Genomic DNA, 15,222 nt, shown 5'->3' on the forward strand with positions numbered 1-15,222 from the left:
TTTTAAAAAAAAACATAAACAAAGTTGAAAAACAGACATAACTGCAATAACAGAAACTAAAAAGTATTTTTGTAATAACAAAAAATATAACAGATATTTACGTAATTTTCTCTAAAAATAAACTTAGAGTCAAAAAAAGAAAAACAAAAAAGGTGCGATTTGTATAGAGCCGAGGCTCTAAACAATCAAAATAGAGCACACCTTAAAATAGTATCGAGAAATGTGGTTTCAAAACTGAAAATCTTTGTGATATCCTTAAAATATATTTTCATATCTAATTAAAAAATTTCAAGCTTAAAAAATAGTATAGATCGAGCAGATTTATGATAACTTAGAAAATCAACGGTCTAAAAATGCATTACAAGATATACTATTTTCAAAACTTAAAATCTATTTTTTTTTCCCATGACCATGCATCTTGATGTCAACATGATTAATTTGAGGATATATTTGAACATCAAAACAACTTTTAAGATGAAATTTTAGAGGGGCGCTCTAATTTTAGAGGTGAGCTCTACACCTCTTTTGAAAAAAAAGAAAATAGCTTGTGCACCCATTCACCCATCCACATCATGTGGACGGGATGCTTTTACTTAAAAAAAAAAAAAAATTGTGGGAAATCTACGCCATCCATATAAAATAGACGGTGCAGATTGATGAATAGGACCTTTTCAGGAAAAACAAGGAAAAAGAACAACGAATTATGGAGCCACGAGACCCACCACCACCTGGGCGGCGGCCCTGTCCTCGCTACCCGTCAGCGGACAAAACCTGTTTTCTCTTGCTCCTCAGCTCCCACGAACCTTCCCTCTGCGCTCTTTCCACACCATCACACCACACTCTCTCTCTCTCTCTCTCTCTCTCTCTCTCGCTGAAAGAGGAGCCATGGGGTTTCCTTCTTTTATCCTCTACATAAGTTGCAGGCCATTCCATGCTTGATGCCCTAGGAGAAGGAGGACTCTTCTTCATCTGCTGAGCTCCTTGTCTAGCTACCACTATGGGTCTTGAAATCTTGGGTAAGGATCTCTTCTTATAGAATCACTGAATTAATGATAATCGCCTGTGTTGTTCGTGGAGGGGAATCTATGTTTCTTCTTTTTTACTGTGAAAATAAAGAGTAAAAAAATATATATAAATGGACGCTTACAAAAGAACGGGGAATAAGGGCCTATTTTATTGAAGGAAAAGAATGGGGGATATGGGGCTGGAACAAAGGATGGATAAGAGGATCTGCAACCGTTTGGAGTTCGATTTTTTCTTTTGCCATTTCCCTGTCTAGATTGTGGGTAGAATAATTCAGGCTTGGATTTTGTTTTATTTTTCAGCTCTGATTAAGGAAGGATTATCTTACACATTTTTAAATTAAGTATGAATGTTCATATTTCTATCTGATTGTGCTACTGAATGTTCACTTTTTTTTTTTTTGGGTCAATAATTCATGCATCTCATACTTGCCTTGTAGAACTATATGGGAAAATAAAGGATTCATTGACTCGAATTCTGTCATCTTCTTTCCTCAATGTTGTTTTGTTCCCAATTTTTTGGGTATTTTTTGAGGCTTCTTGTACTCTTCCATTCAAATATCTGATCACCGTCGTCATATTCATCTCTCTGTGTTGTTTTTTCTCGTGAATGCTCATAAAGGTCAAGGGGAGGGGGACTTGGAGAAGGGACTAGGCTCAACTGCTGAAACCCCAAGGTCCCCACTAGGCTCAATCGCTACAACCCCAAGGTTCCCACTAGGCTCAACCGCTGAAACCCCGAGGTCCCCAACTGTAACAACACCATCAACTCCATCAGCTCCATCCTTGGTATTATCAAATTCAGGTAAAAGAATGGATCAAGCCTGTAAGAAGAAATACGTGAAACAAGTTACAGGAAAGCACCACGACACTGACCTTCACTTGGCTGCACAAAGGGGCGACCTCGCAGCTGTTAAGCAAATCCTTGGGGATATTGATGCACAAGTGATCAATGTGAACAATGGTTGTTCAGGTATCGATCAGCAAATGGCTGAGATACGCTCAGCCATTGTCAATGAAGTTAATGAATTGGGGGAAACTGCTTTTCATGTTGCTGCAGAAAGAGGGCACTTGGATGTGTTGAACGAACTTTTGAATTATGCCACTTCAGAGAGCTTATCTACAAAGAACCGTGCCGGCTTCAATGCCTTGCACTTAGCAGCGAGACAGGGCCACCAAGGTAACTATTGTTATTATTGTTGTTGTTGATGATGATGATGATGATGATGATGATGATGATGATGATGATGATGATGATGTTTGAATATGTTGTTGTTTTATGTTGTTTGATGATTTGTTAGCTTGATTGAGTGTCAGTGTGACTTGAATTTGCCTGCTTGTCATGCTCTTGTTATCTGGCATTCAACAATTTACTAGCTTGATTGAGTGTCAATGTAAGGTGTTAAATGTAACTAGGTTCTGAAGAATTTGACTACCTATTATGCTCTTGTTCCTGCCTTTTTTTTTCAATTTATTAACTTGAGTCTAAATGAATCTTACTGCTCTTGCAGAATTTGATTGCTTTTCTTTACTGATCACCTTTAAAGAGATGTTAGTCTCCCTCTAAGAATAACATAGGCTTCATTTAGTGAGGTCTTTCTAGTTCTGTCCTAATGTTTTTGAAGAATATCTTGTAGATATAATCTATGAATGTTTTAGGTTGAGCTACTTGCACTGGTTACGAACTGACAATATTTTTATCTAGGACAGGGTAGTCCCTTGAAATCCAATCTCATCTGGATGGGCCAATTTTGTCAAATGAGTGCAGCTTGAATTAATGTTTCCTCTTTTCTCATATTAGTTCTTCTGAGATTTGACATTATTTGGGCTCGCAATTTTAGCTCTGTGGTTAGGACATTTAGGAGACACAACACCTTATCCATGCATCAATTCCCACAATTGGAATTTTCCAATCTTACAGAATCAAAGTGGATCTCCTTTCTGGATATTTCTACAGGCCAGCAAAAATGATGACTGGAAATGAGAAGAGAAAAGGAGAGAATAACATAGGACAAAAACGTAGTATCACATTTTCTTGCCTGTTTTAACTGTCCATGTTTCTCTTAAAAGAGTTAAATAAAAGTTGCAATGTTGTTTACAACTTCATTAATGGCTGCCTAATAATTTCAGGCCATATATTTGGTGGAAATTCCTTGCTACATTCTTTATCTTTTGTTTAGGATGCTCCTTTACACTATGGACCACATCACTGCCAATATGTTTTCCCAGAACAAAGAAGCCTGTCTAATTTTTTTGAGAAGAAGAAGAAGCCTATCTATTTTCTTTGGTTTTCTTCCTAAATGTCTAATAGTTCTATCTTTCAAGGACGTTACTGAAGAACCTTTCATATATTGAAGTCATTCTTGTAGAAGGAGAGAGGAAAAATATGAAACCATCTACCTGAAGGGGGGGAAATAAATGTAACCATCTATATATATACATATATATATATGGGTGCGGTTTGCATAGAGCCTAGGCTCTAAACAATCAAATTAGAGCCTACCTTCAAATAGTTTCGAGAAATGCGGTTTCAATACTGGAAATCTTTGTGATAGCCTTAAAATATATTTGCATATTTATTTATAAAGTTTAAAGCTTCAAAAATAGTGTAGATCAACAGATCTACGAAAACTTGAAAATCTTGAAAATTGATGGTCCAAAAATGCGATACAAAACTCACTATTTCCAAAACTTGGAATCCATTTTTTTCTCATGTCCATGCACCTTGATGTCAAGATGTTTAATTTGAGGATATTTGGGCATCAAAACAACCTCTTCTAGTAAAAGTTTTCAGGTAGGCTCTAATTTGATATATATATATATATATATATATATATATATATATGTGTGTGTGTGTGTGTGTGTGTGTGTGTGTGTGTGTGTGTGTGAGTGAGTGAGTGAGTGATAGGAAGAGGAGTATTTGATCATGTTTGAATCAGATTTTCAAAAAGATGAATGTCTTTTGGTTGTCTAATTGGTTCATGTTCACTTGATAGGAATGGGCTGTTCAATGACATTCGGGCAGAGTGCCTATTTGATAAGTTTAATCTGTCAGACTCAAAGTCCATGGCAGACTTGTTTGAAATTTCCTCAATGTAGAGAGCCTTGGACTTACATGGAAATGCTTCTACTGATTTGGTCATGTTCTTGCTATAGATCTATTTGTAGTTATTTTAACTTGAATTATCGAGGCCTCTATGGATGTTCCAAATCCACTTGGATGGTGTGTGCATCTGTAGTAACCATGCTTCAGTTCGGTCCTTTCCTTTAGTCTCTAGAGTAAAGAATTCATTATGAGGAACCAAAACCACTGAAGTCAATCACCAAGCTTTGCGTGTGAGTTCGGTCATTAGTTATTCTTCTTGATGACTTGAATTTTTCTTTTGACTCCTGGTCCTTTTCTTTGTGAATAGTGGATCTGTACATCACAGTGTTTTCCATGTTTTTTCTGAAGTATTGATCAGCTTACTAGTAGCAAATATGTGAGAAACAAAGAAAGGATGTATGTGAGAAATAAAGCTATTGAAATTTTTCTATACTAATAAAGAATATGGTTTCATTGAGTAGGAATATTAGCCACAGCGGCAACCTCTGGTAAGCATGGCCTATCATACATTATATGGAATCCCAATATATCAATCTTAACTCTAGATGGATAAAATAAAGTTCGTACTCAGTGGGATTTCTTATTGATTGAAAGTTGAGTACAGATTTCTTGATTGATTGAAAGTTGGGGCAATATTATTTTCATTATTCTAACATGTTTCTTGATCTGATATATACTGCATCTCTGTTGGGTTTAAAACTCTGCATTTCTCTTATTTGTCCATAATCAAATCCCAAATATATATATACATGCATCTTGAGGAATTTTTCCAATCTGAGAAGTCTTTAGTACAGCAAGCATTTGGAATAACCTGTGGTTTTTAAATCAATATATATCTGCGGAAGACTGGTAATCAAAAGTTATGCTTGTTTCAGACAGTAGTGCATTGCAGCTTTTCTTTTTTATTTGTCTCTTTAGAATGGTGATAGTTTACCATCGTGGACATAGTTTTTCAGGGTATGTTTTAAACTTCTAATATTTTATGGAGTACATGATCGTGGTGGTTCTGCTGGCTACTGAAATAGTTAAGCACTATTGAGCTGATGGTGATTTATTTATTTATTAATTTGCTAATTCTTGAATCTTCTCAGTGTAGTCTCAGGCCATTATTATATTTTTTGGCTGAATGTTCACCCAGAGTTTATATCTAGGAATATTTTCTAGCTAAAAGCATCAAATTTCAGATTTAAATGGCTGAATTCAACCTGGTGCTTTAGGCAAACTCTATGTTCTGGGTCTTTTGATGAAGAACGGAGATAATATGGGTCAATAGCCTACTTGGTCAATTCACTTGCCAGCTCCTCTTCACCTGGACATATAGTGTAGGATAAACTAGAAAATATAAATCTGATTTTATAATGCCCAAATACGTGATTGCTAGATAGGATTATAAACTGCTAAAGGTTTAAATTTGTAAATCTTATAGCATTGCCTTCCAAATTTCTGATGGTTAGTTTAAATTTGTGATTAAGTCTTGTAGCATTGCCTTCTGATGGTTAGTAGGATTTTCTGCACCATTATATGACAATTTTTGTACAGCCATTGTTCAGGTACTTCTAAACCATGAACCTGGACTGAGCAAAACAGTTGACCCATCAAAGGCTACTCCTCTTATATCTGCAGCAGCAAGGGGCCATGCTGCAGTCGTGAATGAATTGCTAGCACAGGATTCTAGTTTGTTGGAGATCTCCAGAGCCAATGGGAAAAATGCACTTCATTTAGCTGCACGTCAGGGTCATGTAGACATTGTGAAAGCACTACTTGACAAGGATCCACAGTTGGCTCGGAGAACTGATAAAAAGGGACAAACTGCATTGCACATGGCTGTCAAAGGGGTTAGCTGCGAGGTGGTCAAGTTGCTTCTTGATGCAGATGCAGCTATAGTTATGCTCCCTGACAGGGCAGGCAACACAGCTTTACATATAGCCACAAGGAAAAAGCGAGCAGAGGTATGATTTTTTTTTTGTTTTTATAAAGCTTTGAATGTGATGTTCTGTCCATGTATTAGTTGCCCATTTTGGTTTACTTTGTTCAATAATTACTTAATACATGACACCAAGTAGCCGACCCCAATTAATTGGGAAAAGGATAAAATGATGATGATGATGACACCAAGCAGCTGGCTTCTTTTTTTCCATTTGCTATACGTTTAGTATTATCTGTGAAAAATTGGTGCTCTTAGATATAGCTGAGAAAGATATTTTAGACTATTATGTTTATGTGGCTCCATGGAGCTATTAGTGAGCATAAAACATCTGCTTGATCAAAGAGCATAAAAATGAATTATTTTAGGATAACTGTTACAAATCTATGCCTACAAGAATGTATTACTTATTGGAGGAATTGAGGAATCTAACCTTTAAAGCGCACCACTCTTACGAATTTTTAATGAAACTTAGCCTTATTTGCATCATCTTCGATTTGCTATCTGTTCATTTTTAGTCTATTTTCCTTTTCAGCTCTTCACTTCTGCGCTAATTTATTTCGCTTCAACGGATGTGGGCAAATTGAAGCCTTGAAGTTTTCTGTCTTGTAACGATTTTTAAAATAAGCCTTCCTGAAAACACTTGCAATCTTCAAAATCTTTGGGTAAAAAGTGACTAGTTTTAATTATGCTAGTAGGTTATAGTTTTTGAACCATTAGAATTCACTTTTCTCAAATGATATTGTCGTCATCATCATCATCAGAGTCTTTTCCCTACTATTTGGGGTCGGCTACACGAATTTTGGTCCACTCTTTTGCTCTACAAGGGTCAGTTCCTTGGCGAGGCCATGAGTTAACATTTTTTTCTCACTACTTCCAATCATGTCCTTTTGGGTTTTACCCTTTCCCTTTTTTAGCCTTCCACTTGAACCAACGTGCACCTCTTAATAGGTGTTGTACTAGGTTTGCGCTGCACATAGCTAGCCCACATATGTTTACTTTCTCGCATCTTATTACCTATAGGAGCTACACCTAAGTTCTCCGGAATGTATTCCTTTCGAATTTTATCTCGGCTTGTCTTGCCATTCATCCATCTTAACATCCTCATCGCAACTACACTCATCTTTTGGGATGTTGTTTCTTGACTGCCCAACATTCCACCCCATAAAGCAGAGCCGGTCTCACAATTTTCCTATAGAACTCCACTTTCAGCTTCATTGGTATGCGCCAATTGCATAAAACTCCGGTTGCCTCCACATTGCCCACCCAGCTTTATTCTTTGTGCGACGTCTTCATCAGTCTCTTTATCTTTCCAGATTTTCAACCCAAGAATCAAAACTGAGGATCAAAATTGTGTCGTCCACAAACAACATACATCATGATACGTCATCTTGTAGGTTTTTAGTGAATTTGTTCATAACAAGATAAAGAGGTATGGGCTCAATGCTGACCCTTGATGTTGACCTGTTGACACTGAAAGCTCACTCATCTCTCCATTAATTGTTCACACTCTAATTAGCACTCCCTTGTACATATCTCTCACCAAGTCAATATAATATCTAGTGATTTCTTTCTTTTCTAATATCCACCAAATTAAATCTCGAGGTACTCTATCATAAGTTTTCTCTAGATCAATAAAGACCTTATGGACTTTTCAATTAGTTGTTTAAGTAGAAAAATGGCCTCAATTGTTAACCTCTCTGGCATAAAACCGAATTGGTTTTCTAATACACTCATTTCATAATGGTTGGAAGCCAAAGAAAAAAAGAGAGTTACCCAACGTCGGAAATGAAGTAGGTAATGTATTCCATTGGATTCAACATGAAAATTGCTTGATCAAAATGGGAGTTTGTTTCTTGATCATTCTATGTGTATGAGTTTATTTGCTCCAAGGAGCATTATGGTGATATCTATTTCCCGTTTATTAGTTTTCAAGCTGAAGTTATCTTCTTCGCTGTTTCATCCAATGATATTTTATTTAAGGGCCCGTTTGGATAGGAGGAAATTAGGAATCATAGATATTTGAAATCCAAGGAAATCTATGGATTTTCAATGTCAAGGATTTTTGTCATGGATTCTTCAAATATCTTGTTTGGATAAACTATATAAAATTCATGGAGTCCTTGCAATCACTTCCATGTCCATTGTTCGGTAACAAAACTTGATACAATTTCTCTTTTTAAAAATTTTATATACTTTCTCTCTCTAAAACTTAAAATTTAGGATAGTGTATCTATAAAATTTTGAGATAGTTTCTCTCTCTAAAATTTGATATGGTTTCTCTCTCTAAAATTTAATATATTATCAATCCAAAATTAAAATTTGAAATTGTCTATTTAAAGTTTTTGAGATAATTTCTCTCTAAAATTTTTAGGTGCTTCAGTCTCTCTAAACTTTAATATAATTTCTCTTTCTAAAATTTTAAGATACTCTCGCTCTCTAAAACTGAAAGCTTGAGATAGTTCCCATCTTCAATAATTTTGAGATAGTTTCTCTCTAAACATTTTCAAGTAGTTTCTCTCTAAAATATGATATAGTTTTTCTTTCAAAATTTAAGATACTTTATCTTTCTAAAAGCTAAAATTTGAGATAATTTCTCTCTAAAGATTTTGTGATAGTTTCTTTTTCTAAAAATTTTTATGTACTTTCTCTCTCTAAAATTTGATATAGTTACTCGTTAAAATTTTAAGATGCTTTCTCTATCTAAAACTTCATGTTTGAGATAGTATCTCTCTCTAAAATTTTGAGATAGTTTCTCTCATTAAAATTTGATAATAGTGTCTCTCTAAAATTGATATACTTTCTCTCTCTAAAGTTCAAAATTTGAGATACTTTCTCTCTCTAAAACTTAAATTTTGAGATAGTTTCTCTGTCTAAATTTTTTTGAGATATTTTCTCTCTAAAAATTTCATGTACTTTTTCTATCTAGAATTTGATAGAGTTTATGTCTTTAAAATTTTAATATACTTTCTCTCTAAAACATAAATTTTGTGATGGTTTCTCTCCAAAAATTTTGAGATAGTTTCTATCTCTAAATTTTTTTAGGTAGTTTCTCTCTCTAAAATTTGATATAATTTCTGATTCTAAAATTTTAATATATTTTCTCTCTCTAAAATTCAACATTCAAGGTACTTTCTCTCTAAAACTCTAAATTCGATATAGTTTCTCTCTAAAACTCTAAATTTGATCTAGTTTCTCTCTCTAAAAAATGAGATATTTCTCCCTCTAAATTTTTTGACAGTTTCTCTTTTTAAAATTTATAATAGTTTCTCTCCAAAAGTTTAGGAATACTTTCTCTCTACTATTTTAAGAATACTCTCTCTCTAAACTTAAGATTTTATATGGTGTCTCTCTCTTAATTTTTTTGAAATAGTTTCTATCTCTAAAACGTTTTTGGTACTTTCTCTAAAATGTGATATAGTTTCTCTCTCTAAAAATTATAAATGAAATTTTTTTTCTCGAAATTTTGAAATAGTTTCTCTCTAAAAAATTGAATTAGTTTCTCTCTAAAAATTTGCATATAGTTTCTCTCTCTAAAATATGATAGTTTTTTTCTAAAACTTAAAACTTGAGCTAGTTTCTCTCTAAAATTTGAGATAGTTTCTCTCTAAATCTTTTTGGTATTTTCTCTTTCTAAAATTTTAACATACTTTCTCTCTCTAAAATTTTGAATACTTTCTCTCTCTAAAAGTTAAAATTTGAGATAGTTTCTCTAAAAATTTTTGAGATAATTCATCTCTTTAAAAGAATTTGGTACTTTCTCTCTCTAAAATTTTAACATACTTTCTCTCTCTAAAATTTTAGCATAATTTTTCTCTAAACGTTAAAATTTGATATAGTTTTCTCTCTAAAACTTTTGAAATAGTTTCTCTTTAAAAAATTTAGGTACTTTCTCTCTCTAAAATTTTCATACCTACCAAATGCTCCCCTATGTTTCGGGCCGAGAGGGCCAATGAGTGAAATCCATGGGGGCTTTGGACATTAAAAAAAACAGGTTTTGGTGTGGAAATGAAATCATGAAAAAGTAGGTCTTAGTTCCATGATTTTGATTTTCCTGACTTTAAGTATCCTAGTGATTAAGCCATCCAATTGGTGGATTTTGGCAATATCCAAGATATTAGGAATCCATGCCTAAAAATGCATATACCCAAACAGGCTCTAAGAATATATTGTTGAATTTTCTATTGATGTAAACTGGAATTATAAGTTATATTGTTGAAAAAATATTCAAAATTGGACTCACATGATTTCTCTAATGGAATTGTTCCGAGTTTCCATGTATATATGTAATTGCCCTTTCAAGTATGTTCATTTAATCCAGTTACCATTATAAAGACACTAGTATATTTTTTAAGGAAATGGTTAAATAAAGGCACTAGTATATTTCAACTATAATTTACTTACAAACTACTTGGTCTAAGAAGGGGGTGGTTTGTGTTAAGTAAGCAGCCAACGTAACTTCTTCAAAACTTTTCATGAGTCTTAAATCTGAATGTACATTATCTCAAATGATTTTGTGTAGAGCACTTTTTCTACAGCTTCTCATTTTTTTTCTTCTGTACGCATCTTCTGCTACAATGCAAAGATAATAACTGGGGAAAAGTACTCTCAATTATTTTGGCCATGTATTTTTCACTTTCAACGATAAGAAGAGATGTCATTCAAAAGTTTTTAGTATGGATATCAAGTTGACTGTTCCCCACTTGTTTGACGCCATCTTGGTCTCTTTCATGCATTTGTTTCTTCTGATATGACCGTTTGACCTTTAGTGATGCATTCTCTCGGTGTGTCCTTAGATTGTGAATGAGTTGCTCCTACTCCCCGACACCAATGTCAATGCTCTGAACAGAGCCCACAAGACCGCATTCGATATTGCTGAAGAGCTTCCCCTATCGGAAGAAGCCTCTGAGATAAAGGAGTGCCTCTCCCGCTACTGCGCCCTGAGGGCCAACGAGCTCAATCAGCCCCGTGATGAGCTACGCAAGACAGTGACGGAGATAAAAAAAGATGTCCACACCCAGCTTGAGCAGACTCGCAAGACCAACAAGAATGTGCATGGCATTGCCAAGGAGCTCCGTAAGCTCCACAGAGAGGGCATCAACAACGCCACCAACTCTGTCACTGTTGTTGCAGTCCTCTTTGCAACTGTGGCCTTCGCTGCCATCTTCACTGTCCCCGGTGGCAATGATAACAACGGTGTTGCAGTGGCGGTTAAGGACCGGTCATTCAAGATCTTCTTCATCTTCAACGCGGTCGCCCTATTCACTTCACTTGCAGTGGTGGTTGTGCAAATCACTTTGGTGAGGGGGGAAACCAAGTCAGAGAGGCGTGTGGTTGAAATCATCAACAAACTCATGTGGCTCGCATCAGTGTGCACATCAGTGGCATTCATTGCGTCTGCTTACATTGTTGTCGGGAGGCACTTTCAATGGGCAGCGGTGCTCGTGACGTGCATTGGAGGGATCATAATGGCGGGGGTGTTGGGCACCATGACATACTATGTAGTGAAGTCAAAGAGGAGCAGGTCGATCAGGAAGAAGGAGAAGTCGTCGAGGAGGAGTGGGTCAAACTCTTGGAACCATCACTCTGAGTTCTCAGACTCAGAGGTGAATCCCATCTATGCACTTTGAACATGTGGGTTTTGTGTTTGTGTAAAATTTGGGTTCTTGGATCGTGGTTCAGACTGTTCGGTGATGGATTTATCCAAGAATGCTCCAATTTGTCGTTGTAAATGTGCCCCGGTAATTACTTCCTGTATTTAAGTGCACGAGAGATGCAACCCCATGCCCATAATGTCGTTCTTCTGTAACTATTATGAGAGGGAGAGAGAGAGAGAGAGAGAGAGAGAGAGAGAGAGAGAGAGAGAGAGAGAGAGATGGGGCTGTAGCTCCCTTGGTGGTGTTGTGCTGTGTTGGTCACCTGAGGCAGGCCCCTTACTCCCATCAATACTCATGGTGATCCTGGTATACCGAGAGCTATATTGCTCAACATTGATAATGATAAATACTTGAAAAGAGGCTTCAGACCTCTCTATGATGAGGCAAAAACTTTTTTACTCAACAAATAAAAATTTCCTTTGGATGGGTTGCGGTTTTTATCCCTGATACCATTTTAAGCCAAGAGTTCTGACCACCAACTGTTTTCCTTAGTCCTTCTATCATAAAAAATGCGTCTTTTTGTGTGTGCCTCTAGGTAATCTTTATATCCAGGTGATGATGCCAAGAATTTATCGCCAGGGTCTTTTTTTTTTTTTTTTTGAGAAAGATTCACCATTCATATCATAAAGGTTTCATTACAATATAAATAACAACAAAAAGATCTTCCAATGGCACTCTATCTTTAGCAAGACAGTTTTAAATTCTCAATATACATATCGAGAATATATTTATATATAGGGCAATCAAATTGAAGCCTACTACAAAAATTTCACTAAAAGAGGTGGTTTTGATGTCCAAATATCTTTAAATTGATCATCTCGACGTCAAGAAGTATGATCATGAGAAAAAAATGAATTTCAAGTTTTGGAAATAGTATATTTTGTAATGTATTTTTGGACTATCCATTTTAAAGATTTTCAAGTTTTCATAGATTTGTCGATTCACACTATTTTTGAAGCTTTAAACTTTATAAATATAGATGAAAATATATTCAAGGCGGTCACAAAGATTTCTAACATTAAAACCACATTTCTTGACACTATTTGAAAAGGATATCCCTATCGGAACTTTTTTGGTTTTTGCATTTAAGAGAAAAACCCCTTTCTCAAGAATATGTATTGCAAGGTGGCAATAAATTTCATGCGGTTACCCGAACTGAGTTCGTTTTTTAGGAATTGGACGTGATTGGTTAGCAGCTCACTTCAGCAACACTACACCTCAAGTTCGATTCTTATGATTCAACTACTTAAAAGTATTGTGTAATGAATTACATAAGGAGATCATTTCTCATAAAGAGGATGAGCTTCGAGTGCCCACCCTTTCTTCTTTCAAGTATGCCACTTTTCCTGGAACACAGTCCGGGATGACCGAGTCCCATCATTCTATGTTATCATTTCGAAATGTCTGCTTCCACCGTTGTTTCACTTCCCATCCCAAAAGGCAAAGTTGGCTTTTACGAGCAAATCTCTATAAATGCAATTTTTACATATGAGAAAGCTTTTTATATTTCCTCTACGACATAGAAGATTTATGTTTCCCCTGCCATCTAACTATCCAATTTTGTTCAAGTGAGCCACTCACTGTTTGATCTTAGATCCGACATCTCAGGATATTTTATTTTTATTTTTTTATAATTTTTTATAAATATGAAATTTGGTATGTGCCATCATCTCATTGGGGCACACCTACAAAAAATATTAAAAATAATTTTTCTATAAAATATAATGACCCAACTACCTCTTGAAACTTTCAGAGATATTTTGATCATTTTATTTTATTGTGAATATTGTTTTTTATATTTTTCACATGTGTGAGTTTAATAGAGGATTGGACACCTGAAATTTGGTGTAACAATATTTTATAGAAAAAAATTAAAAATAAAATAGGGTAGAGATTGACATTGTGATTGGGGGCATCTTAACTGTCCATTCAAAATAACTTTTATGTTGTAGAGTAAACATAGAAAGCTTGACCTTCACATATTATAACTAAAAATACATAGAGTATTTAACTTTTATGCTGTAGAGTAAACATAGAAAGCTTGACTTTCACATATTATAACTAAAAATATATAGTTGTATTTATTTAAATATTATTTAAATATTGTCTATTAAAATTTTTAAATATTATTTTTATATTAAATATAAATACATATTATAATAAAATATATATAAATTTAAATATTATTTATTAGAACTATTAAATGTTATTTTATATTAAATATAAAATACTACACAATATATATGGAATCATAAATATCCACTACGTAAATAAGATACATTGTATAATAAAATACATCGTATATTATATAATAAAATATATTATATAGGGAAATGCTTGCATAGGCTAGTGAGCCTACAACTACATATGAGTGTAAAGACCCATATTCAATTTGAGCCGATCTAATGATCACGATTGCATTTCGTATTTAAATTTTAGTTTTTTCTATAAATCCAAATCACTTGAAATTTTGGCGTGTGTTCTTCAAATATAGGAGAATCCAATAAAAATATAAAAAAATATTTCTTGAGCAATAAATTGATCAAAATACCCCTAAAACTTTTCAAGGGTATTTTGATCAATTTACATCTTACGAATTATTTTTTTAATATTTTTATTAGGTGTCTTGATGAGAAAAATAGCCACCTAGAATTTCACATGATTTGGATTTGTAAAAAAATATTAAAATTCAAATACAAAATGAGGTTCTGTATGTTAGATTGGCCCAGATTGAATCTAGGTCGTTGGGCTCATGTGAAGCTATAGGGCCACTGGCTATTGTATAATAAAATACATCGTATATTATAATAATATGTATTATATAATAAAATATATATTATATAAATATACGATATTACATAGGTATATATTATTATAATATAATAAAAAATTATACTATTTCAAAATTATTAGAGTATTACATAGTAAATATTATTTAAATATGTTGTATATAAATATTATATAATAAAATATTGTATTGTAAATATCAATTGCATAAATATAGTATATTATATAATAAAATATTGTGTTGTAAATATCTATTACAAAAATAACATATATAATAATAATAATAATAATAATAATAAATAAAAATATAAATAATAAAGAAAATAAAAATAAAAAAGATAAAAAAAATAAAAAAAATAAAAATAAAAAAGATAAAAAAATAAAAAAAATAAAAAAAATAAAAAATAAAATAGAAATAGTAATAATAATAATAATAACAATAACAATAACAATAACAATAACAATAACAATAACAATAATCATAATGATGATGATGATGATGATGATAACATGAACAACAACAATAATAATAATAATACAAATATATATTATATAAATCAAATATATATTATATGATAATATAATAAATGTAAATATTAATAATACAAATATATATATATATATTAATTAAAACATAAAATAATATATAATATAACGTCTTTTATATTTATTTAATTATTGTATATTTGTATTAGATGTAGTGTTTTGTATTTAGATTTCTTTCTC

The 15,222-nt window shown here is 33.4% G+C and overlaps 1 protein-coding gene across 1 annotated transcript; it reads left to right on the forward strand.

The window, feature by feature from the left end:
• Positions 1-887: 887 nt before the first annotated feature.
• ITN1 (Ankyrin repeat family protein) lies at positions 888-11,784 on the forward strand. Its single transcript, XM_006850523.4, has 4 exons — positions 888-1,016; positions 1,645-2,202; positions 5,668-6,077; positions 10,849-11,784. The coding sequence occupies exons 1-4, from the start codon at positions 998-1,000 to the stop codon at positions 11,680-11,682; spliced, it is 1,821 nt and encodes a 606-aa protein (XP_006850586.1). The 5' UTR covers positions 888-997; the 3' UTR covers positions 11,683-11,784.
• The last annotated feature ends 3,438 nt before the right edge of the window (positions 11,785-15,222 follow it).

The sequence above is a fragment of the Amborella trichopoda genome, chromosome 8, assembly GCF_054954075.1.
Source record: "Amborella trichopoda isolate Santa Cruz 75 chromosome 8, AtrichopodaSantaCruz75HAP2 v2.0, whole genome shotgun sequence".
NCBI classification, from domain to species: domain Eukaryota; kingdom Viridiplantae; phylum Streptophyta; class Magnoliopsida; order Amborellales; family Amborellaceae; genus Amborella; species Amborella trichopoda.